This window comes from Hypanus sabinus, chromosome 22 (genome assembly GCF_030144855.1).
Source record: "Hypanus sabinus isolate sHypSab1 chromosome 22, sHypSab1.hap1, whole genome shotgun sequence".
In the NCBI taxonomy this organism is placed as follows: Eukaryota; Metazoa; Chordata; class Chondrichthyes; order Myliobatiformes; family Dasyatidae; genus Hypanus; species Hypanus sabinus.
This window is the reverse complement of record NC_082727.1, coordinates 57,974,446-57,999,686: the sequence shown is the minus strand read 5'-3', so window position 1 is coordinate 57,999,686 and position 25,241 is coordinate 57,974,446. Positions and strand designations below refer to the sequence as shown.

The 25,241-nt window shown below is 40.9% G+C and overlaps 1 protein-coding gene across 3 annotated transcripts in view; it reads right to left on the bottom strand.

Annotated features, from left to right (window-relative positions):
- The window catches only part of LOC132379655 (uncharacterized), a 66,876-nt gene extending 44,766 nt beyond the window's left edge, over positions 1 to 22,110 (bottom strand). Inside the window, exons 1-3 of one of the 3 annotated variants that reach the window (XM_059947833.1) lie at positions 21,515 to 22,110; positions 19,058 to 20,593; positions 13,288 to 13,385 (exon numbers count right to left, since the gene is read on the bottom strand). In XM_059947833.1, coding sequence (XP_059803816.1) covers positions 13,288 to 13,385; positions 19,058 to 19,442 — 483 coding nt within the window. In that variant the 5' untranslated portion in view covers positions 19,443 to 20,593; positions 21,515 to 22,110. Of the gene's footprint in view, positions 1 to 13,287; positions 13,386 to 19,057; positions 21,134 to 21,514 lie in introns of those variants that run through there. The other 2 variants (XM_059947832.1, XM_059947834.1) reach the window with 2 other exon arrangements.
- Between the last annotated feature and the right edge of the window lie 3,131 nt (positions 22,111 to 25,241).

Sequence of the window (25,241 nt, the reverse complement as noted above, 5' to 3'; positions counted from 1 at the left end):
CTGAAGTCAGCTGGAAGAAGGTTCCTTGGTCTGATGAAACCAAAATTGCGCTTTACAGCCTTCAGACTAAATGCTATGTTTGGCAAAAGCCTAACACCACACATCATCAAAAATGCACCATCCCTACCCTGAAGCGTGGTGGTGGCTGCATCACGCTGTGGGGATGCTTCACCATAGCAAGCTCTGGAAGGCTTGTGAAGGTAGAGGGTAAAATGAGTGCAGCAAAATACAGGGAAATCCTGGAGGAAAACCTGACGCAATCTGCAAGAGAACTGCAACTTGGGAAAGTATTTGTTTTCCAGCAAGACAACAACCCCAAGCATAAAGCCAAAGCTACACAGGAATTAAAAAACAACAAAGTTAATGTCTCAAAATGCCGGAGTCAGAGTCCATACTTCAATCCAGTTGTGAGTTTGTGGAAACTTGAAAAGGGCTGTTCATTCACGATCACTATGCAGTCTGACAGAGCTTAAGCAGTTTTTGTATAGAAGAATGGGGACAAATTGCAGTGTCCAGATAGGCAAAGCTGATAGAGACCCATCCACACAGACTCAAGGCTGTAATTGCAGCCAAAGGTGTGTCTACTAAATACTGACTTGAAGAGGCTGAATAATTATGCAATAAATTACTTTGTATTTTATATTTGTAATTAATTTAGATCACTTTGTAGAGATCTGTTTTCACTTTGACACGAAAGAGTCTTTTTATATTGATCAGTGTCAAAAAAGCCAAATTAAATCCACTGTTAATTAATGTTGTAAAACAATAAAAAATGAAAACTACCAAGAGGGTTGAATATTTTTATAGGCATTGTATGCATGCTTACTGTAATTGATTTACTTACTTTATTTTCTGTATTATCATGCATTGCATTGCACTGCTGCCACTAGGTTAGTAAATTTCACATTTGCCGGTGATACTAAATCTGATTCTGATTCTGACTTTTAGTTGTTCTCCCACCCGCCCTCAGTGGAAAAAGCCTGCTTGCACTTAGTCTATCTATACCCTCATAATTCTGTATACCTCTATCAAATCTCCTGTCAATCTTCTATGACCCAAGGAATAATGTCCTAACCTATTCAATGCTTCCATATAACTCAAGTCCTCCAGGAAATGTTCTCTATAAGCTTATTTATATCTGTAAGTAGGTGACCAACACTGCAGACAATAGTCCAAATTGGCCTTACCAATGTGTCAACAACTTCAAAGTAACATCCCAACTCTTGAATTTAGTAGTCTGGTTTATGAAGACCAATGTGCCAAAAGCTTTCTTTACAACGTTATCTACCTGCGCTGCCATTTTCAATGAATTATGGACCTGTATTCCCAGATCTCTTTGTTCTACTGCACTCTTCAGTGCCTTACTGTTCGCTGTGTGTGACCTACCCTGGTTGGTCCTGCCTCGCACCCAACACCTCGCACTTGTCTGTGATAAATCCCATCGGCCATTTCTCAGCCCATTTTTCCAGCTGGTTCAGATCCCACTCAAACTCTGATGGTCTTCCTTGCTGTCCACTCCAACCCCAGTCTTGGTGTCATCTGCAAATTTGCTGATCCAGTTTACCACATTATCATCCAGATCATTGATATTGATGACGAACAACAACGACGGACCCAGGATCTCCTTCCAAAATATGTTCAGCAACCTGAGCACAGCTTTCTGTGGTAGAGAATTCCCCAAGTTCACCAACAGTGTGAAGAGAATGCTCTTCATCTCAGTTTGAAATGTCTTACCCTATACCCTGAAACTGTGACTGTCCTCACCCAAGAATGGAGAAGTAACCAGGCAGCACGGTAGCGTGGCAGTTAGCATAACATTATTACATCTTGGGGTGTTCCAGAGTTTGGAGTTCAATTCCGGTGCCATCTGAAAAGAGTCTGTACGTTCTCCCCGTGAACCACATGGGCTTCCTCTGGGTGCTCCAGTGTCACAGTCCAAAGATGTACCGGTTTGTAGGTTAATTGGTCATTGTAAATTGTCCTGTGGCTAGGCCAGGTTTTAACAGGTGGGTTGCTGGGCAGTGTGGCTCTTTGGGTCAGAAGGGCCAGTTCCACACTGTATCTCTAAATACATAAATAAGTATTCTTTCAGTACTGAGCCCGTCAAAAATTCTGCCTGTTTGAATGAGATCAGATTCAGGTTCATATTTATTGATCACGTGTATGTCAAAACATCAGTGAAATGCATTATTTGTGTAACAATCAACACAACCCAAGGATGTGGGGCCACAAGTGTCGTCACACATTCTGGCTCCATCATAGCATACCCATAATGCTCAGCAGAACAACACAAACATCAGCAAAAACATCAACAGAACAAAACAACGGCAGAATAAGCCCCTCTCCCACACAGACAGGCCTCCACAGCTGCCTTAGGGTCTCCAGTCCTTGATCCTGATCTTCTAAACTCCTCTGAACATGGACTTGCTTGCTCCAATCTTGCTTCAAATGACAGTCAATGCCATCCCAGGAATCAGTCGAGGACCCTTTCTTGCATCCCCGCTATAACATATACATATGCTCATGGTCTTCTGCTGTAGCCCATCCACTCCAAGGTTCAATATGTTGTGCATTCAGAGATGCTCTCCTGCACAGCACTGTTGTAACGCGTGGTTATTTGATTTACCGTCACCTTCCTGTCAGCTTGAACCAGTCTGAGCATTCTCCTCTGACCTCCCTCATTAACAAAGCACTTTCATCCACACCCACTGCTGCTCACTGGATGCTTTCTGTTTTTTGTACCACTAAACTCTAGAGACTGTTGTTTGTGAAAATACCAGGAGATGAGCAGTTTCTGAGATTCTCAAATCACCACATATGTGCACCAACAATCATTCCACAGTCAAAGTCACTTAGATCACATTTCTCCACCATTCTGGTGTTTGATCTGAACAGCAACTGAACTGCTTGACCTTGTCTGCATACACTTACGCATTGAGTTCCTGTCACATGATTGACTGATTAGATATTTCCATCTACAAGGTGTATAAGTGTACCTCATAAGGTGGCCACTGAGTGTACATCTAAATAAAGAGAGCAGAATCACACACAATATTCCAGAAGTAGTCTCAGCATTTCCCATTTATTACCAATACGCCTTTATGTCCTTCCTACCAAAATGGATGACTTCACATGACTCCATTTCATGCTACATCAGCTATTCATTTGCCTACTTACTCAACGTGTCCAGAATGGCTTGAAGCCCTTTTGCCCTATTTGTTCTCACTATTACTCCACTTCAGAGTCATTAGCCAACTAAGAAATATTACCTTTAATTTTCCATCATTGTAAATAACATGGCCCAAGTCCTGATCCCTATGACTGACTGCCTCTTTAAAAAAGACCCATTTATTTCTACTGCATTTCCCATCTATAACCAATACATGCCAGTCCATTAAGCCAATTCTATATGGTTTATTATTGTTCACTTAACTCTTACATTGGAACTCTATCACAGATCTTGTGAAAATCCAATTATTCCATATCCACTGCTTTCCCTTATCTATTCCACTAGTTATATCCTCAAAAACACTCCAGTTAGCTCACCAAATATGATTTTATTTTCATAAATCCATGTTGACTTTGTCTAACCTTGCTGATATTTTCTAAGCATTGTGTTATCACATTCTTTAAAATAGACTCCAGCATTTTCCAAACAACTGATGTTAAGCTGACTGTTCTGGCCTCTGTTTTCTCTCCAGAGCTTTTTGTAAATAAGCAAGTAACATCGGTCACCCTCCAAAATGTGAGTCTATTCTATGATGTACAGAATTTTTGAAAGTGACAATTAATGCCTTCACCATTTCCACAGCTACCTTGCATGCCGATGATCAGACCCTGGAGATTTTGAAGTTTCTCCCTCCATTTATTTCTCCAGCACATTTTCTAACCCAATGCTTATTTCTCTTAATTCCCCTTGTCATGTTACACATGATGAAGCAATTGTAATATGTATTGTATGGTTTTCTATGAACCAAAGGAATTGAAATTATTTTGCTCCCACATTATGATTTCAAGATTGTTTAATATCATTTCCTGTGTACAAGAGAAAGGAAGAACAAACAAAAAACACACAAAAAGATACACAACACAGTAATAATAATAAAACATACAATAAATATAAATACATAAGCTAGTGTGTGCGTGTGTGTGTGTGTGTGTGTGTGTGTATATATTGATTATACATCCATAAAGTGACACTAGGCTGCACGTTTTGTGACTGAGGGAAATAATAATGTAGTGGTGGAGTTAGTGGGCAGAGGTGTTGATCAGTCTTACTGTTTGGGGAAAGCAAATGTTTTGGGGGCTGGTGATCCTGGTGTGGATGCTACGTAGCCCTCCCCCCAACAACCAGTCCATGAGCAGGGTGGGTTGGAGTCTTCATGGTGTTATTGGACCTTTCCCGACACCTTTCTGTATATGTTCCTTGACGGTGGGTAGGCTGGTGCCAGTGACGATTTGGACAATTTTGGCCACCCATTGCAGAGCCTTTGAGTCTGCTGCAGTGCAGTTTCCATACCATGCAGGGTGCAGCTCGTTAGAATGCTCTCTACTGTGTATCTGTAGAATGGCATGAGTATGGATGTGCAAAGTCCAGCTCTCTTCAGCCTCCTCAGAAAGTAAAGGTGTTGGTGATCTTTTTCTTAATATATAGTTGCAAAATATTTTATAGTCTGTTTTTATGTTCCTTAGAAGTCTATTCTCAGACTTTTTTTGTTCTCTATTAATTTCATAGTCATTTCTTGTGGTGAATTCTAAACTGCTGCCATTTGTCTATTCAATTTGGGAAATTTCGATGACTTCTCTTTGAAATTGGTACTATTCTTCACTTAAGTGCATGCTATGGCTGGATCATATTATATATTTTGTTTTTTTAATGCCAAAACAAAATGCATAACTGGTGTAGTTACAGCACTTCAACGTTGCCTATTCTCCAGAATACCTTCTCTGAAAGACTACAGTCTACCAGGGCCAATTCACTCCTCAGAGATTTACAGTTTCCTTTGCATAAATTTAGGCCCCTGACTTCGGATCAAACTACTTTGCTTTCCACTGTAATGGAGAATTCCTTTGCATCATGGTCACTCTTTATTCAAAGACTCCTTATAAAAAGATCAAAATTGATCTCCTGAAAAAAATATCTGAACAGAGTTCCTCAATGTATTGACCTACAGAACTATTTTGTATACATTCTGTTAACTCACCCTCTTCCTTACTGTTATAATTTGAATCCAGTCCTTTTTTATTTTTTGTTCCCTTTTTGCATTACTTATTTAATTTTAAAAAATATATATATAAAATGTCTTCTTGTAATTTATAGTTCTTTTTATTAGCTATGCAATGGACTGCTGCTGCAAAACAACAAATTTCACTACATATTCACATGGGGCAGCATGGTAGCGTAGTGGTTAGTACAATACTTTACAGTACCAGCAACCCAGGTTCAATTCCTTCCACTGCTTGCAAGGAGTTTGTATGTTCTCCCCGTAACCACGTGGGTTTCCACTGGGTGCTCCGGTTTCCTCCAACAGTCCAAAGATATACTGGTTGGAAGGTTAATTGATCATTGTAAACAGTCCTATGATTCAGTTCAGCTCAGGTGCCTTGCCGTTCGATGTGGGCAATCATGTCTCTCCATCCATCACAGGTCCTGACCCTCCGAATTGTAGTTGTTGCCTCCCCTGTTTCTAACCGTGATGTTAATCCATCTCTCATTTCCATTCTCTGTCTGCCTCTGCTTCATTTTCCTTCCAGCTTTCCCGTTGTAACTAAATGTTCTGTCTTTCTTCGCATGATGTGTCCAAAGAATTCTGATTGCTGTATTCTGATTTTTTTTAAGCAATGTACGTTTTGTTTTCATTCTCTGTAGAACTTCTTCGTTGGTTATCCTGTCCATATACGATATGCATAGCATTCCTCTGAGGAACCACATCTCTGCTGCATTGATTCTTTTTTCCAGTGCATTTGTGGTTAGTCCTGGGATTAGGATAGGGTTAAATCGGGGATTACTGGAAGGGTCAAAAGGGCCCGTTCCACGCTCTATCTCAGCAAACAGATAAATAAGTTTGTCAATGATATTATACCTAATTCTAATTCTGAAATGTTAATTAGACAACTCTTTATATCACCCCAGTATATACAAATGAGTAAATAAATATGCTAACAATATTATATCTGATTCTGATTTGGAAATGTTCATCAAAGTACCTAATGATTACTATATCACCCCATTGCATAATTTTCTAATTTATACTGTGCTCAATATTACAATTACTATATGATGGCCTATAAATAACTCCTACTAACGTTATCACCTTTTGCTGTTTTTTAGCTTGACCCAAACTGACATCATATTAATGCAAACCAAGGTAATTTCTTATCACTTGTTTTCCTTCGGGATAGTACTACAACTGCTCCTTTTCCCTTTTGCTTGTCCTTCACAAACATTCAATTAAATATCCCTTAACATTCAACACCCAGCTTTGCTAAGTTGCAGACTTGTTTTCATAATGTTATAAAGAACAGAACCAGTACTTTGAAAAAGTATTCAGCCTCAACAACTATTTTCACATTTTACTGTTGAAATATTTAATATATTGAAGTAGGATTTTTTTGAGTGCATCATGTCAAATCAAAAGAAAAATTCCTAAACCTGTCAACAATTTACTAAAAATTAAAAACTAAGATTGTGAGGCTATAAAAGTATTCATCCGCTTTGTAATTACTACACTAACTTTCCTCGGGTGCATTTTACTGTATTATCTTACCAACTCACCAAATTTGTTGATGTAGAAAATTGGAGGATCACTTGTTTTCAAGGAATACCCCCTCTCTGTGATCCAACAGTATGGAAGATTTTCAGTAGACCAGACCAAAATGAAGACAAAAGAGCACTCAAGACGATAATAGAGAAGTACAAATCTGGAAAAGGGTCCAAGACCATCTCAAAGCCACTGAACATACCTTGGAGCTCAGTGCAGACCATTGTGAAAAAGTGGAAAAAATATGAAATCACAGCCACACTACCTAGGTCAGACCATCCCTCACTGGAGGAGAATGGTGCTTAATATTAAACTGCATTTATGCACAATTATAGATCTTTCATTATAGCACTGTTGTTTTTTCAGAAGTTCACAATAGCTTTGATCAGAAGAATGCGTGCTACTTGAAAGCATCTCCCTTCACTGGTTGACATCCAGACAAAGAGCTTTAAGATAGCTGCCTTTGTCCCTGTTTAGATACGTAGGAACAGCTGAGATGTCAGTCCTACATTACTGACTATGGCCGGTTTAGAAGAGAATTCTCCATTGAAGGGGCCTGTTTCTACTGCTTGACTGAAGAGGTTTTAGCTCCTGGCTTAAGTGCATTTTTGCAGAGTATGCTGTGGGTCTGAGCCAAACAGATAGATCTTGAGGATCAATCTTTCAACTGCAGTGCTAATACAGCTTCTGGGTGAATCATTATAAGCAGCAGAGGGAAAAGAAATCAGTTGGCGTCTCTGCTCCTGAGTGATACCCAGTGATCCTCCTGGAAATAAGTGTAACAAAGCTGGAAATCTGAAATAATAACAGAAAATCCTGCCAGTTGTTGCCAAGAGCAGTGATTTATTTTGTCTCTCAATAGATGGGATTAGGTTAATCAATTCTGTGAACCGAATCAAATGTGTTGTGCAGGTTAACACTATTAAATGTAACAGCTGCAAGGCTAAAGTAAGTTAAATATGTTATGGAATAGAAAATCCGTTTCGAGATTTTGAGAAAACAATATTGACTCTGAAGTTGTGGTGAGGTGAGCAGGACTTACTGTAGTAACAGAAGAAGTTTCTGAAGTAGGTAACATGGAATCCAGAAATTGCTCTCAATGATGCTCTGTTTTTCTACTCCTTTTCTGCATTCAATTATCTACATTGTTGACTGACAGGAATTTCAACTACTTAGAAGTTATTCTGGTAGTAAACAAACCTTACAATTGTTGAATAAAATGAAGGTAAAGAGGTAATGTTGTAATAGAAGAAGTTTCTGAAATATGTATGTTCATAAAGTTTATCAACTTGTTTTAACACTAAAAGAGCTGGTTTGATGTGAGTGAAGTATAATTCTATATGATAACTGTTTAAAAATCCATTGTTCTAATAATAATCAGTAGCATTTAACATTTATTTATTAAAAGATACAGTGCAGGATGGGCCCTTTGAGCCACGCAATCATGGCCACACCACACCCCTGGATTAACCCTACCCTAATCACAGGACAATTTACAATCTACCCAGTACGCCTTTGGTCTGTGGGAGGAAACTGGATCACCCTGGGGAAAACCCACACATTCCACAGGGAGGATGTACAGACACTCCTTTGAGAACAGTGCCAGGATTGAACTCCAGATTCAGTAACACCCCAAGATGTAATGACGTTGCACTAACCGATACACTCCGTTGCACCCGAGTTTGTAATTTTTTTCCCTATTTCCACTTAAATCCTATCAGTAATCAGATTTTTATTTTGCTCTCTACAAAGTGTTGATATAGCTGGCTAATTGTTGACTTTCTGGCTTGTTAACTGTGAAAATTACTTCTGTGATTAACTTTTTGTCTGCCTGATGACATCACTCTTTCCTTGTGTCTGAGACGTCCCATAGCTGGAATTACTAATCACTGCAGAAGTTACTTGTTCCTATGGGCAACTCCCTTTTCTTTATGACTGAGCACAAAATCTGGGTATTTGCCACAAATAACTTTTAAGGTATCCAAAGCATTAGAAGGTCATTAGCATATTCTTTATGTAACCAGTTCAGATGAGGAAGAAATGCATTTATATTCTATTTGCAGAGCATGGAATCATGTCATTAACTGTTTGTTCAATCACAACAGAACTGCCACTAACCTGGACAAGATTAGTCTTCATCCAGCCATCGACATTCCTTCTGTGCATTGCAACCCTCCCCCTCTCTCCAAAGCTTATTTGTTTTCTCCGTTCCCCAGTTCCAGTTTCAACATTGACTTGAAATGTTCACTGTTTCCCTCTCCACAAATGCTGCCCAATCTGCTGTTCACCTCCAGTATTTCCCAGAGGCCAAATATTTTAATTCCAGTTCCCATTCCCATTCCAACATCTTGTGCCAAGATGAAGCTACCCTCAGGGTGGAGGAACCACACCTTATAATCTGTCTGGGTACCCTCCAACCTGATGGTATGAATATCAATATCCTTCTGGTGAATTAAACTTCCCCCACTTCCTCTATGTCTAATTTGTACATTTTATTTCTTCTCACCTGCCTTCTAGCGGAGCAGACTCAATGGGCTGAATGGCCTAATTCTACTCTGATGTCTTATGGTTTCGTTACTTCCCCCTTGGTCACCTCCTCCTTCCCTTTTTCCTATTGTCCATTCCTAGAAGATTCTTTCTTCCCCAGCCTTTGACCTTTCCCACTCACCTGGCTTCACCTATCACCTTCCAGCTGGCCTCTTTCCCTTCCCCCACCTTTGGATTCTGGCATCTTCCTCCTTCCCTCTCAATTCTGAAACAAGGGTATTGGCCTGAAATGTCAACTCTTCATTCTTTTCCACAGATGCTGCCTGACTTGTTGAGTTCCTTCAGCGTTTTGTGTGTATTACTCTGGACTTCCAGCTTCTGCAGATTTTCTCATGTTTGTGTTTTCAATTCTGTTTGTCACTTCTAGCTTTTTTCATGTAAAATATTTACCCATGTTTCTTTTCAGTTTACTTGCAAAGAAGAAAATGATGTCTGAGATCAGCTATTAAAATGAGGTAGATAATATTTTGTGCTTCAAGCTCCCAAAAGTTTAACAAGACTATTTTTTATTTACAGTAATTTGTAGTAATAATATGTTCAATCTTTCTGAATTTAATTATTCTATTATTTTTTAAATTTTCACACCATTCTAACCCTAATCCTGCATTGTGATGCATTAGAGACATGCAATGTGATTATCTTGGATTTAGTTATGGGATAAAAGACCATGAGGCCATAAGATAAAGGAGCAGAATTAGGCCATTGGTCCATCGAGCCTGCTCTGCCATTTCAGAGTTGATCCATTTTTCCTCTCAGCCCCAATTTCCTGCCTTCTCTCTGTATCCTTTCATGCCCTGACTAATCAAGCCTTAACAAGACCCAATGACTTGACCTCCACAGCCACCAGTAGCAAATTCCGCAGATTCACCATTCTCTGTCTAAAGAAATTCTCCTTTCTAAAGGGACATCCCTCTTTGCTGTGCTCCTTTGCTCTTAGACCCTCTCACCATAGGAAACATCCTCTCTACATCCACTCCGTCGAGGCCTTTCAACATTTGGTAGGCTTCAATTAGGTCAGCCCTCATTCTTCTTAATTCCAGTGAATACAGGTCCAGAGCCATCAAACACTCTTCATACAACAAGCCATTCAATGCTGGAATCATTTTCGTAAACCCTCTTTGAGCCCTCTCCAGTGTCTGCATATCCTTTCTAAAGATAAGGGACCCAAATCTCTCCGCAAAACTCTAAGTGAGGCCTCCCCAGTGCTTTATAAAGCCTCAACTTCACATCCTTGCTTTTATATTCTAGACCTCTTGAACTTAATGCTGACATCGCATTTTCCTATTGGTCAGTATTTACTGTCCTGTATAGGTTGGTGGTGAGCTGCCTGCTTGAACATTGCAATCCTTCTATTAAAGCAGGGGTTCCCAACCTGGAGTCCACAGACCCTTTGCTTAATAGTTTTGGTCCATGGCATAAAAATAGTTGAGAACCCCTGTATTAAAGGAAATCGCTAAAAATTGCAGGTTTTTAACCAACTCAAGAATTACCAACTTAATATGCATTGATAGATTTCCAAGTTAGGGGCATATGACCAAATGATGAAAGTGGCTTGTTTGAGAGGTGATGTTATTGAAGCTGCTGTGCATCTTGTACACAATGCAGACAACCTGCAGCAATGCTGAAGAACTGAGTAAGCAGGTGATGGAAGAATCAAATGGAGGGGTCTGCTTTGACCTGGAGAATGTCAAGTTTCTTGACCTCTTGTTGAAGTTCTGTAATTAATGGTGTTCTGCAGGGATCTGTACTGGGACCTCTGCTGCTGTGATGGGTACAAATCACCCAGATGAAAATATAGTACAGGTGTCAGTAAGTTTGCAGATGATAGGAAGATTGTTGGTGCTGTGGATAGAGCAGATGGCTGGTGAAGAATGGAATGGGACATGGTTCATTTGCAGATACGGGTTGAGAAATGGCAGGTGGAGTTTAACTCTGCCAAAAGTGTTGCACTTTGGTAGGTCAAATGCAAAGAGGCAGTACACTGTTAAAGGCAAGTACAGTGATGATGAGCAGAGGGATCTTGAGGTTCAAGTTGACAGCTCCCTGAAAGTGGCTACGCAGGTTGATAAGGTGGTTAAGAAGGCTTATGACAGGCCTGCCTTCATTTGTCAAGGCATTGAGTTCATATGCTAGGAAGTTGTGGTGCAGCTTTATAAAACTCTACCTCTGGAATATTGCACACAGTTCTGATCTCCCTGTTGAGGCTTTGGAGAGGGTGCAGTAGAGGTTTACCAGGATGCTGGCTGGATTAGAAGTCATGTGCTATTACAAGAGGTTGGAAAAATTTAGGTTGTTTTCCATGGTGTGCTGGAGCTGAGGGGCAATCTGATTAAGACAGGCATAGATAGAGTATACAGACAGCATCTTTTTCCTAGGGTTAAAATGTCTAATACCGGAGGGCATGCATTTAAAGTGAGAAAGGGTCATTTCAAAGGAAATGTGAGGGGAGTTTTTTTTACACTCAGAGCGTGGTGAATGCCTGGAATTTGCTGCCTTGGGTGGTGGGAGAGGCAGATACATTAGAGACATAGAGAGGTTTAGATAGGCACATGAATGTGAGGAAAATGGAAGGATATGGACATTGTGTAGACAGGAGAGATTAGTTTAGTTAGCAAAATGACTTGGCTTGGCACAACATTGTGGGCCTGTTCCTGTGCTGTAATGTTCTATGTTCTGCATCGTCACCGGAAATGACTTGAACCAGATACATAGAGGACGTTCCAAAACGCTCTGACACCAGGTTGCAATTCATTCAGTAGTCTTAGAGTAAAACCTACTTTTACAGCCTGTGTCAAGGAAGGATGGTCATGCAAGATGAGGCAATGCACATTGGGCCACTGTCTTTTCTAGTCAGGCAGTTAGATAAAGGTGCTATTGATCATACTGCCTTTCATTGTCTGGATATATCACTGGGAATTTATTCCCGGTTACTGTAGCCTCACCATATTTTAAAATGCATTATAATCAACTAAAATAAAGCAATTATAAAGATTATGCATAAATATTGCAAAATATTGAACTGACAAAATATTACATTATTTGAGAAAATTTCCCACGACCTGAACCTCTGCCTGTTACTCTGGCCTTACCACTTGCCACTCTATGTCAACCAAATACCTGATACAATATATTTGATAATGTACAATTCAATGCTTAATGTTGTTGGCAATCTTTAAAAATAAAATTCAAACTCTACACCCATGACCTTCCTTTTTTGCAGCTTGTCTAAACAACTGAGTATTTGTGTTTGCCTAAAAAAATACTTATCTTGTTGAGAATTGCTTTGGATTGTACAAAATATATATAGAATTTAGAACAACACACACAAAATGCTAGAGGAAGTCAGCAACTCAGTGTTTCATCTGAGACCCTTCAATAGGTCCTGACGAAGAGTCTTGGCCTCAACTGCTTATTTCCCTCCATTGATGCTAACTGAGTAGCTGAGTTCTTCCAACATTTTTGTGTGTGTTCAAAGTTCAGTATAAACTTACTGTCAAAGTACATTTACTATGTCACCATATGCACACCCGAGATTCATTTTCTTGTGGGCATACTCAGTAAATCCAATAACCATACTAGAATCAATGAAAGACCACACCAACAGGATGAAAAAAACCAGGGTGCAAAAGACAACAAACTGTGCAAATACGAAAAAATAATAATAATAATAAATAAATAAGCATAAATATTGAGAACACGAGATGAAGGATCCTTGAAAGTGAGACCATTGTTTGTGGGAACATTTCACTGATGGGGCAGGTGAAATTAAGTGAAATTATCCCCTTTGGTTCAGGTGCCTGATAACTGTTCCTGAACTTTGTGTGAGTCCTGAGGCTCCTGTATCCTCTTGTTGATGGAAGCAATGAGAAGAGAGCATGACCAGGAGGTCACTTCCCATGAGGTCAACAGCTGGCCAATGCTCAAGATTTTCAGCATCCACAGACAGCATTTCTTTACCAAATTTAGAAAAAGCACTCACCTCATCAATTTTTAGCCTCATCTGTGTTCCAGGCCTTGGTGAGATAACTGTTTGAGCATCATGGTCAACTGATCTGGGGTCACAAGCCCACTGCTTTTCTAGAAAATTCAAAAGTTACCATCATTATCAGGTAGACCATTACAAAATTATGAACTGAAGTTGTCCAATGATGTTTCCTATAAATAAAATATGAGTTGTTAATTCAGTTATTTGAAGTTTTGCCAATAAGACCAGATCTTTGTACATTGTTTTCCTTAATTTGCACTTCCACAAAAACATTAAATAATTCTGATGAAGGGTTTCGGCCCAAAATGTCGTCACTACCTCCTCCCATAGATGCTGTCTGGCCTACTGAGTTCTGCCAGCATTTTGTGTTTTTAAATATATCTGCTTGTTTTTCAGGATTGTCCTAAAATGTATTAATCTTTAATTCAAAGAGTGCATAGGCAACTAACCAATCCCTTTCTGCAAACAGACATCAAAAGAACAAAGGAATGGCTCACAGTGGAAGTCGGTCACTTATTTTGCTCTCCATCCCATTATAAAAGAATATCCAAGGATGGAAATTGCTTAAGAACAAAAGAAGCAAAAGGACACAGACCCAGAACTTCCTGCCAGCAAAGAATTGCCTGTGTTTCCTGCTGGGCTTTCAGAAGGTAGTGGATTTGGCCCAGTACATCACGGGTAAAGCCCTCCCAATCATTGAGCACATCTACATGAAACACTATCATAGGAAAGCAGCATCCATCATCACAGATCCAGACCACCTATACCCATGCTCTTTTATCGCTGCTGCCATCATGTAGTAGGTACAAGTAGCTCAGGACCCACATCACCAGGTTCAAGAATAGTTGCTACCCCTCAGCCAGCAGGCTTTTGAACAAAAGAGGGTAACTACACACATCTATTGCAATGTTCCCACAACCAATTATCTCACTTTAAAGACTCTTTATCTTGTTATTTCATGCTCTCATTATTTATTGCTATTTATTTATATTTGCACAGTTTGTTGTTTTCTATGCTCTTGGTCTCTCATTGATCCTGTTTACAGTTAGGGTTCTATAGATTGTGCCTGCAGGAAAAAAACCTCAGGGTTGTATGTGGTGACATGTATGTATGTACGTACTCTGTTAGTAATTCTAACTTTGAACTTTGAAAGTTAGTTGATACTAATATCAACTTCTTGAACACTGCTAATCCTTAGTAGGAAGGGTAAGCTTTGGAAAGAATACAGAAGAGGTTTACCAGGAGGTTGCCTGTGTTAGAGGGAATGTGCTATTAAGGAGAAGTTGGACAAAATTGGGTTGTTTTCTCTGGAGTGTTAAAGGGTGAGGGGAGACCTGAATGAGGCTTATAAAATTATGAGAGGCCTAGATGGGGCAGATGATCAGATTCAATGTCCCAGAGTCATCAATATCATCATTACTGTCTTTCCATGACCATGATTGTTCTTGGAAAATTCTTGTACAAAAGTGGTTTGCCATTGCCTCCTTCTGGGCAGTGCCTTTACAAGGTGGGTGAGCCCAGTTATCATCAATACACTTCAGAGATTATCCGCCTGGCGTCAATGCTCACATAACCAAGACTTGTGATATGCACCAGCTGCTCCCATGACTTCACATGACCCTGAACCAGGGTGGTGGGGGGTGTGGTTGCTAAACTGGTGCTACACCTTGCCCAAGGGTGACCTGCAGGCTGGCAGAGGGAAAGAGCGCCTCACACCTCTTTAGTAGAGACGTATCTCCACCCTGCCACCCATATACTGGAGCACATGCATTTTAGGTAAATAGACACAAGAATATATTGGTACCAGAGAGATTTAGATCATGTGCTGGCAGAAGAGACATATTTTAATTTGGTATCGTATTTAGTATAGACGTCAATAGCCAAAGGGCCTGTTCCATTGTGGTACTGGTCTGTGTTTAAGGTTCCTTACTTTAATTTACATGCAGATAGGGCCAAAGGTCAAGACTGAACCTACTAGAGCTGGAGGGAACATTACTAACTTTTGTACAACCTATTATTCAGGACCATAGGCCAGGCCACTGGGTAGATTTGAAGCCAAGGTTGATTAGGTTCTTCATTAGTAAGAGTCACAAAGGCTTCAGAGAGAAGGCAGGAGAATGAGGTTAAGAGGGATAATAAATCAAACATAATTGAATAGCAGAGAACACTCAATAGGCCAAATGACCTAATTTTAATCTTATGTTTTATGTCTTATCTCTTCTGGAAGGCAACCCATTGAAACAGACATTGAAAGGCTTTATTCTCGATCGGGGGTTCCCAAGCTGGGGTCCATGGACCCCTCAGTTAATGGCAGGGGTCCATGGCATCAAAATGGTTGGGAGCCCCTGTCCTAGATTCTTCTCATCTTCAAAGCCACCTCTGGTCAATGTAAACAATCTTTAGTAAGCTCGCATTTTTGATGATTGCCCATCCACCTGAAGTTTGGATCCACTCCAGCTCTGACACGGTGTTGTTGTGGCTTCAAAATCATAGTGTAAAATACTACAATGCAATGCATCTGAGGTATCAGTGCATTAATGGAAATAACTGGCACGTTAACATGGAGTTTCAAGGCACCAATGTTCTCAGTCATGCAAATCCTCAGTAGACACTCAGGAATGCCATCACACTGAGATGTATGATTCTTCACTGCTGTTTCCGTAACAATTTTGTTTTACCAGTCCAGGTTGTTGGCCCTGAGCTGAACCCCCAAACCTGGAGGACCAGTGGACTACTCTTAGTCTGGCCTTGATCCTTTGACTTGTTTGGCATGGGTGACCCTACCAGGAGCCAAAGCATAAAACCCTGACTCCAACCAACATAGGCCTCTGGGACATTGAGGCACGCAAGCCTTCAAGCCACAACAAAGTTGTGGTCCTCTTGGAGGAGCTGTAGATATAGGTTCGACTCCAATGGCCAGAAAGTTACATGCAGCACCTGTCCAGTTTCCAATAAGCTGGAAGATGCAGCTGCTTGTTTGGATGCAGGCGTGAAAGTAATGAGGGTGGGAAATGACGCAGAGCAGGGCCATACCCTAGCTCTCGGTAATAATTAAATCTGGTAAACAGATGAATATGTGTAGTCTGTTTTTAGCATGCCTTCCAGAGGGGATGACATTTAATTATCCCACTGTCATTTGCTGTGTATATGACTAGTTCCCACATTAAATGCTGGAGGAACTCAGCAGGCCAGGAAGCATTTATGGAAAAGAGTACAGTTGACGTTTCGAGCCGAGACCCTTCAGCAGGAAGGAAAAATGGAAGATCAGATTATTATTTAAATGGTAAAAAATTGCAGCATGCTGCTGTGCAGAAGGACTCAGAAGTGCTTGTGCATGAATTGCAGAAGGTTGGTTTGCAGGTGCAGCAGGCTATCAAGAAGGCAAATGGAATGTTGGCCTTCATTGCTAGAGGGATTGAATTTAAGAGCAGAGAGGTTACGCTGCAACTGTACAGGGTACTGGTGAGACCGCACCTAGAGTACTGTGTACAGTTCTGGTCTCCTTACTTGAAGAAGGATATACTGGCTTTGCAGACGGTGCAGAGGAGGTTCACCACATTGATTCCAGAGATGAGGGGGTAGATTATGAGGAGAGATTGAGTCATCTCAGACTGTACTCACTAGAATTCAGAAGGGTGAGAGGAGAGCTTATAGAAACATATAAAATTATGAAAAGAATAGATAAGATAGAGGCAGGGAAGTTGTTTCCACTAGCAGGTGAGACTAGAACTAGGAGACTTAGCCTCAAGATTTGGGGGAGTAAATTTAGGATGGAGATGAGGAGGAACAGCTTTTCCCAGAGAGTGGTGAATCTGTGGAATTCTCTGCCTGATGAAACTGCGGAGGCTGCCTCAGTAAATATACTTAAGACATGGTTGGATAGATTTTTGCATAGTAGGGGAATTAAGGGTTATGGGGAAAAGGCAGGTAGGTGGAGATGAGTCCATGGCTGTATCAGGCATGATCTTATTGAATGGTGGAGCAGGCTCAATGGGCCGGATGGCCGACTCCTGCTCCTATTTCTTATGTTCTTATGTCTCGGCCTGAAACATTGACTGTAGTCTTTTCCATAGATGCTGCCTGGTCTGTTGATTACCCCTAGTGTTTTGTGTGTGTTGCTTGGATTTCCAGTACTTGCAGATTCTCTCTTGTTTGTGATTAGTTCCCAACCTTTTTAAGCCATTGGGCAAAACCATTAAGCAAGGGGTTCATGGACTCCAGGTTGGGAACACCTGGTCTAATTCACCCACTTCTTTCCTTCCCCCCCTTTCTGCAGGGATGCTGCTTTCCTTTCCCCCCTTTCTATGCGACTCCCTTGTCCATTCGTCCCCCCATCCCTTCCCACCAATCTCCCTCCTGGCACTTATCCTTGTAAGCGGTACAAGTGCTACACCTGCCCTTACACTTCCTCCCTCACCACTATTCAGGGCCCCAGACAGTCCTTCCAGGTGAGGCGACACTTCACCTGTGAGTCAGCTGGTATGGTATACTGCATCCGGTGCTCCCGGTGTGGCCTTTTATATATTGGTGAGACCTGACACAGACTGGGAGACTGTTTCGCTGAACACCTATGCTCTGTCCGCCAGAGAAAGCAGGATCTCCCAGTGGCCATACATTTTAATTCCACGTCCCATTCCCATTCTGATATGTCTATCCATGGCCTCCTCTACTGTCAAGATGAAGCCACATTCAGGTTGGAGGAACAACACCTTATATACCAGCTGGGTAGCCTCCAACCTGATGGCATGAACATTGGCTTCTCTAACTTCCATTAATGCCCCTCTTCCCCTTCTTACCCCATCCCTAATATATTTAGTTTTCTCCCCCCTTCCTCTTTTTTTTCTCTCTCTCTCTGCCCATCACTCTGCCTGTTTTCCATCTCCCTCTGGTGTTCCCCTCCCCCTTTCTTTCTCCCTAGGCCTCCCGTCCCATGATCCTTTCCCTTCTCCAGCTCTGTATCACTTTTGCCAATCACCTTTCTGGCTCTCAGCTTCACCCCGCCCCCTCCGGTCTTCTCCTATCATTTCCCCCTCCCCCTGCCCCTTTCAAATCTCTTACTATCTTTCTTTCAGTTAGTCCTGACCAAGGGTCTCGGCCCGAAACGTCGACAGTGCTTCTCCCTATAGATGCTGCCTGGCCTGCTGTGTTCCACTAGCATTTTGTGTGTGTTACCATATACTGAGATTTTTTTCCTTGCAAGCACTTAGAGGAGAAAGAAATACAATAGAATTTGTTTTCTTCAAAGTTCTTCAAAGCTTTGATTTCCTGCTCATGCTTGGCTTGTAGTTTCTGAACCCTAGACAGTGTTGGCAAGCACAACCTATTGCTAACCATTGGGTAAGATTCTTGAATACACCAGAGTGCTCCTGTACTATTCAGTCGAAATGCAAATGCCAGCTAAATCTCCAGGGCTGTACAGACATCAGCAGAAAATCTCTGTCGTGTTTCATTTTAGAGTTGCATTTTACACAGTGCGTTCCTGATGACCTGTGCAGCACTTTTGGAAGAGGCAAGCAGAGGATATCACCCTGATCAGCAAGCAATGTTTCCCTAAAGCATTTGAAGACTAGAAATTCAGTGTTTTCCTTCCAAATCCCCTGAGAATTTATCACTGGTGCATCCTTCTTGTTCACGTGTGATATGGATCCGTATTTTATTGGGGGGGGGCAGTGGTCAGAGGGAGAACTGAGAATGTTTAATTTACTGAATGGAATATATACTTAATTCAAGATATCGTTAAAAAGCATTTAATATTGCCACTTACTGAGATTTAACCAACGATCCAGCTTCCTCCAGTTGTCGAGCTGTTCCATCTTGTGCATTTTTAATTCACGTTCTAATGCAGATCCAGATTCACTCTTTTCCGATGTGAATCTCGATGACATCCTACTATCCCCGAGCTTCTGAGAAGCAAATCTTCCTCTGCTTGTGGAAATACCTTGTACTGAAACAGCTTCAGGATCGCCCAGTCTTGATAAAGGATGGTGTAATTCGGGAAACCTGGATGACAATCCTAAATGTGAAGCAGATCTATTAATATTTACCTGAGCCATCTTGGTTGTCTTTATCTGAACAAGTACAAAATCACCATGATTGAAAAAAGTATTGCTTCCTAAGCAACAGATAGGAACTAGCCAGAGCAACAACATAGAGTTACTATGGGCAACCTCAATTCAATAGCTCTGAAAGGAATTAGCTGCAGGGGAGCTCTTACTGAATGACTAAATTAAACATAGTCCTGCTAATACTGATTTAATGCTGTGTCATTATCAGAGAACTCAATAGTTCAGACCTGTCTGTCACCCCTTTGTCCTTCCTTGAAAAAAGGATTTTGTTTACTTGTTCCTTGTGCTATTGTTTCTTCTGTTTTTATCTATACTTGAATCCACGCTGTGCTAATCATTATAAACAAATTTCACCTTTTGATTCTTTCCCGAAAAAGATCATTGCATTATGTCTTAAAGAAAAAGCAGTTACCCTATCTTCACGAAAAGTCTCATTTAAACAACACTCATGCGTTTCTACCTACAAAGGCTCCCGGTGACCCACAGTCTCTTTCCATTCTCTGCCTCTGCAAATTCATGTACACCATCATGCCTTTTCCAATAATACAGACAGTCTTGACTTTGCCAATCTAAACACTATGCAATAGAGTAGGGTTCCCAAACCTTTTTATGCATCAGACCCCTCCCATTAACCGTGGACCCCAGATTGGGAACCTATATTCCAGAGCAAATTCAAAGTTCAAATTAAGTTTATTATCAAAGTACAACATAGAAGAGTACAGCACAGGAACAGGCCATTCGGCCCACAATGTTGTGCTGAACCAGCTAAAAAGCAAATCAAAAACACCTCAAACACTATTCCCTCCTATCTACACAATGTCCATATTTCCCCATCTTCCGCATATTCATCTGCCTGTCCAGACGTCTCTTAAAAGCCTCTAATGTACTTGCCTCTACCACCGTCCCAGGCAGCACATTATATGTCAGAACAGACTGCCCTGAGGTTCATTTTCTCACAGGCGTTCACGGTAAAACACAGAAATACAATAGAATAAATGAAAAAATTACACTCAAAGATTGACAAGCAAGCAATGTGCAAACGAAACTGTGCAAATACAGAACAATTATAATAATAATTAAGTTGATCAAAAGTTGAAATATAAGATGCTGAAATCTGGAACAAACAAGATGCTGGAGGAACTCAGTGGATCAGGGAGCATCATGGTGGAAAAGACACAGTCAAATTTTCAGGCTGATACTGTCCATTTCTCTCAAATGTGGTCTGGCAAGAAGTCCTGAAAGAGACATGAACAAACACTAAAAATGGAATATTTTTTGTATTTTATTTTAGAGCAAAAATATTGGTGTAGCTTATGTTCCTTCACGTTTCCATTTATATATCACACAGGTGACAAACAGCAACAGACCCAACACGGATTCCTGCGGTATACCACTAGTCACAGGCCTCCAGTCAGAGAGGCAACCATCTATACCACATTTTGGCTTCTCCTTGCTAAAGTCCATATAGACTACATCCACTGCCTTACCTTCATCCACTTTCCTGGTAAACTACCTGAAAAACACCATAAGATTGGTTGGACACCTACCATGCACAAGCCATGTTGAATATCCCAAATAAGTCTCTATCTATCAAAATACTTACATTATCTTGTCCCTTATAACTTCCAATAACTTACCCACTATTGACATCAGTTTCACTGGCCTATAATTTCCCAGCTTATTCTTAGAGCCTTTCTTAAACAGAACATTAGCTATCCTCCAATCCTCTGGCACATCACTCAAGGCTATGGATGTTCTCAATACATCTGCTAGGGCCTCTGCAAATCTGAACTAATCTTCCACAAGATCCAAGGAACAATTTGTCACAGATATCAAGCACAAGAGAATAACTATGGAGCAGATAGGACACACTAAAGGATAAAGGATGGAACACATGCTTGGAGGCAGAGGATGTGGGTGAGGTCCTAAGTGTATAATTAGCAATCAGTATTTACTAAGGAGAAGGATGTAGAGGATAGAGAGATTAGTGCGAGCATGCAAATATACTAAGGCATTTCAAGATAAGGAAGAGATAGCTTTTGGGTTTTCAAAATACATTATAGTTCATTTAACCCCAGGATCTGATAGGATATACCCCAGGTTATTGAGTGAGGCAAGAGAAGAGATTGCTGGGGATTTGACCAATATTTTCATACCTACTCTAGCCACAGGTGAGGTTCTGGAGGACTGGTGAGTATCTAATGCTGTTCCATTATTCTAGAAGGGAAATCCTGTAAACATAGACCAGGAGACACATGTCAACAGTAAGGAAGTTACTGAAGAGGATTCTTAAGAATAGGATTTATGAATATTTGGAAAACCATGGCAATATTAAACACAGTCCCTTTGGTTTTGTGCAGGACAAGACCTGTCTTAATACTTGATTGCATTTTTCGGAGCCAATTAAGGTGATTGGTGAAGGTAGATCTGTCGATATTGTCTGCATGGATTTTATTAAGGAGTTTGGCAAACTCCATAATGGGATCTCATCCAGAAGAATACAATGCATGAAATCCATGGTAAATTATAGAAGACAGAGGGTAGAGGCTGAAGGAGCCTCTACCTGGCTGGAGGTCTGTGACAAGTGGTGTTTTGCAGGGATCAGTACTGGGACCTCTGCTCTCCATGATTTGTATAAAGAGCATGGATGAAAATGCAGATGGGTGGATTAGTAAGTTTGCAGGCAATAACGGCTGTGTTTGATGGATAGTGTAGGAAACTGCCAAAGGCTGCACTGGAATATAGATCAGTTGCAGATATGGGCAGGGAATAGCAGATGGTGCTTAACTTGGCCAAATGTTGAAATAACACACACAAAATACTGGAGGAACACAGCAGACAAGGCAGCATCAATGGAAAAGAGTATAGTCAACGTTTCAGGCCGAGACCCTCCAGTATATTGTGTGTGTTGCTTGGATTTCCATCATCTGCATATTTTCTCGTTTCCAAATGCTGAGGTGTTGCACTTTAGGAGAAAGTGGATGCCCAAGTTGATAGGGTGTTATGGCAGCTTACTTTTAGTCTATCGAGTTCAAGAGTTGAGAAGTTATGTCGCAGCTTTATAGAACTCCAGTTAGGCCACATGTGGAATATTGCACTGAATTCTGGTTGCCCCATTTCAGGAAGGATGCCAAGACTTTGGAGAGGGTGTGGAAGTTTACCAAGATGCTGCCTGGATTGCAGGGCATGTGGTATAATGAGAGGCTGGACAAACTCGGGTTGGGATCTCTGGAGCAGTGGATAGATTTTTATAAAATTAAGGGAGATGTACATAAAGCAGTCAGCCAGCATATTTTTCCAAGGATTGAAACGTCTAACACTAGAGAATATGCATTTAAGGTGAGAGGGCTAAAGTTGAAAGGAAACGTGCAGAGCTTGGTGGGTGCCTGGAATGTTCTGCTAGGGGTGATAGTAGAGGCAAACACGACAGAAGCATTCAAGTTGCTGTTGTGTAGAAAATGGAAGGACATGGATATTTTGTAGGGAGAAAGGATTAGATTAGCCAGGCATTTGATTACTAATTTAATTAGCGCAGAAAAACATTGTGGGTGAAAGGGCCTGTTCCCAGGCAGTGCTTTTCTATGCTCCGTGTTAATGGTGGCGGTTGTCTGTCGTGTCTGACGATGACAGGGAATCTGTGCAGGAGAGTTTTTAAAGCAGAAAAGCCATTGCACAGAGGCAGTTCCTCTCTCTCAACCTCAGAAGTTTGATCCAGTGGCATGAACAAGCATCACAAACTGGGGTCCTCCTTGGTTACAGTGGATGACCGTGTCTTCTGTGCCTTGACATGCCCTTTGCTCTCTAAGGAGCATTGCAAAACCATCTTCCTGGCAACTGAATTTCTATCTAGATCTCATCCGCCCAGTCCGCTGAGGCAGAATTCGCATACTAGGACAGGCATGTCCCTATCTCACTGGGGTAAGAGATCACCAACTACCCTCACTAGATTTAGCCAGCCTGTTGAAGCAGCATACCGGGGTGTGGCAAACAGCCAATTGGAGCCACAGGTGAGAGCTGAGTGTCCAGTGGGGACCAAAGGTGAGTGAGCTGCCCTGGAGTGGACATGACAAGCCCCTTCACCAGAGGTGCTACCCCTCCCTGGACACCTCATACACCCCTGTAATAGCAATGAAAAAAATTACTCAATCAGTATCATTTGACTAAATCACACATATTTTCTACAATTATATTCCAGGTGAACAATTTAAAGGTTAAAAAGAGGATGCAGAATCCATTTTGGAAAACACAAGTCTAGCTACAAAGAAGTTAAGCTGGTTGAATTACCGTGCCGTCACAATCAATGGAAACCTTAATATTTCTGAAATGAGCATTTCCTGACTTTGGTATTGCACTGCTGGAGAGCATCCTGCTCTGTCTTTCATTACACCATACTTGTTTAAATTAGATTGACTGCCATGTCGCAACCGACTAAACAGAGGAATAGACTGGCCATTATGAACAACCTTTGGATCATAATTACACCCAACTTCAGTAAGATGCTCTAACAGAGTTGGACTCAGGTAGCTCATTAAACATTATAGTAAATTAAATACAAAAACAAGAGCCCATTTATGTTTTCTGTGACTCTGGGATTTAACCTTTCTGTGACTGGTTAAAGAAACTTTTTTCCAAATGTTGGATGTCACCTGAGGGTGAAATGCAAATCATATTGTTAACCTCATTGGAATATTTTCCATGTTAATAGAAGTAAATGAATGCAAATTCTATTGTTGTTCAAAGTTACTTCACTTCTAGACTTTTTGCTCAAAATTTCAGTTCCTTGTGACAGCATAATTCTAAATGAGGAATTTTCACAGAAAGTCATTTCAAGAAGACATAATTTGGATGTTCAAAATTCTCCTTTTTAATCCTGCCAATGCATTGTGGGTAGCAAGAATCACAGCAATAATACTGTGTTCCTACTTGGGAATTTATATAACTGGTCAGTATATTAAAATGAATATTTTCAAATGATTCCAAAAAGATTATGTCTTGACACTTCAATAAACCAAGAGAAAGAATCAAATCTCAAGACAAATTCCTCAGACCAGAGGTAAAAAAGAATTCACCTAACCAGCTGGTAATAGAACAATACTCATGAATACAACACTTCTTTGTGTTCAAAGATGATCTCGTTCTGTTAACAACTACCTTTGGAAAATGGGTTTGGGCAACTTTGTTCTCTTAAGGGACCAGAGGAAGATCAGGTCTATCAGTAAATAATACGGGCTACACACACAGGAACTCAACAGGTCAGGCTTCTCCTCTTCCCCACCCCCACCCCACCGTTTCATTCAGGCATCTTTCCCCTTCTGAAGAAGGGTCTCAAGTCCAAAGCATTAAGTACCTATTCAGTTCCATAGATGTTGCCTGATCTGCTGAGTTCCTCCAGCATTCTGTGTGTGTTACTTTGGATTTCGAGCACCTGCAGTTGTCATCCCTTCTTTGTTGCTGCATCTATACATTGGGCCAGGATAGATCCTCGGTGATATTGATAGACACCAAGGAACTTGAAATTGCTCACTCTTTCCACTTCAGATCCCTCTTTGAGGACTGGTGTGTGTTCCCTTGTCTTACCCTTTCTGAAGTCCACAATCAAGTCTTTGTTCTTACTGATGTTGAATGATGTTGAGCGACACCATGGAAATAGTTGATATGTATATCTTGCTCATGTATGCCCTCTCATCATCAAGGGAGTGATTAGTTAACAGAGATGTCTATGTTTTAAACATTATTTTAAAGGTGCTCTGCACCTGTACTTACATTGCATTTTATTCTGACTTTAAAAAAATTTTATTATAATAATTTATTATAAAACATGTACCTTTGTTTTAAGCAACACATACAAAATGCTGGAGAAACTCAGTAGGCCAGGCAGCATCT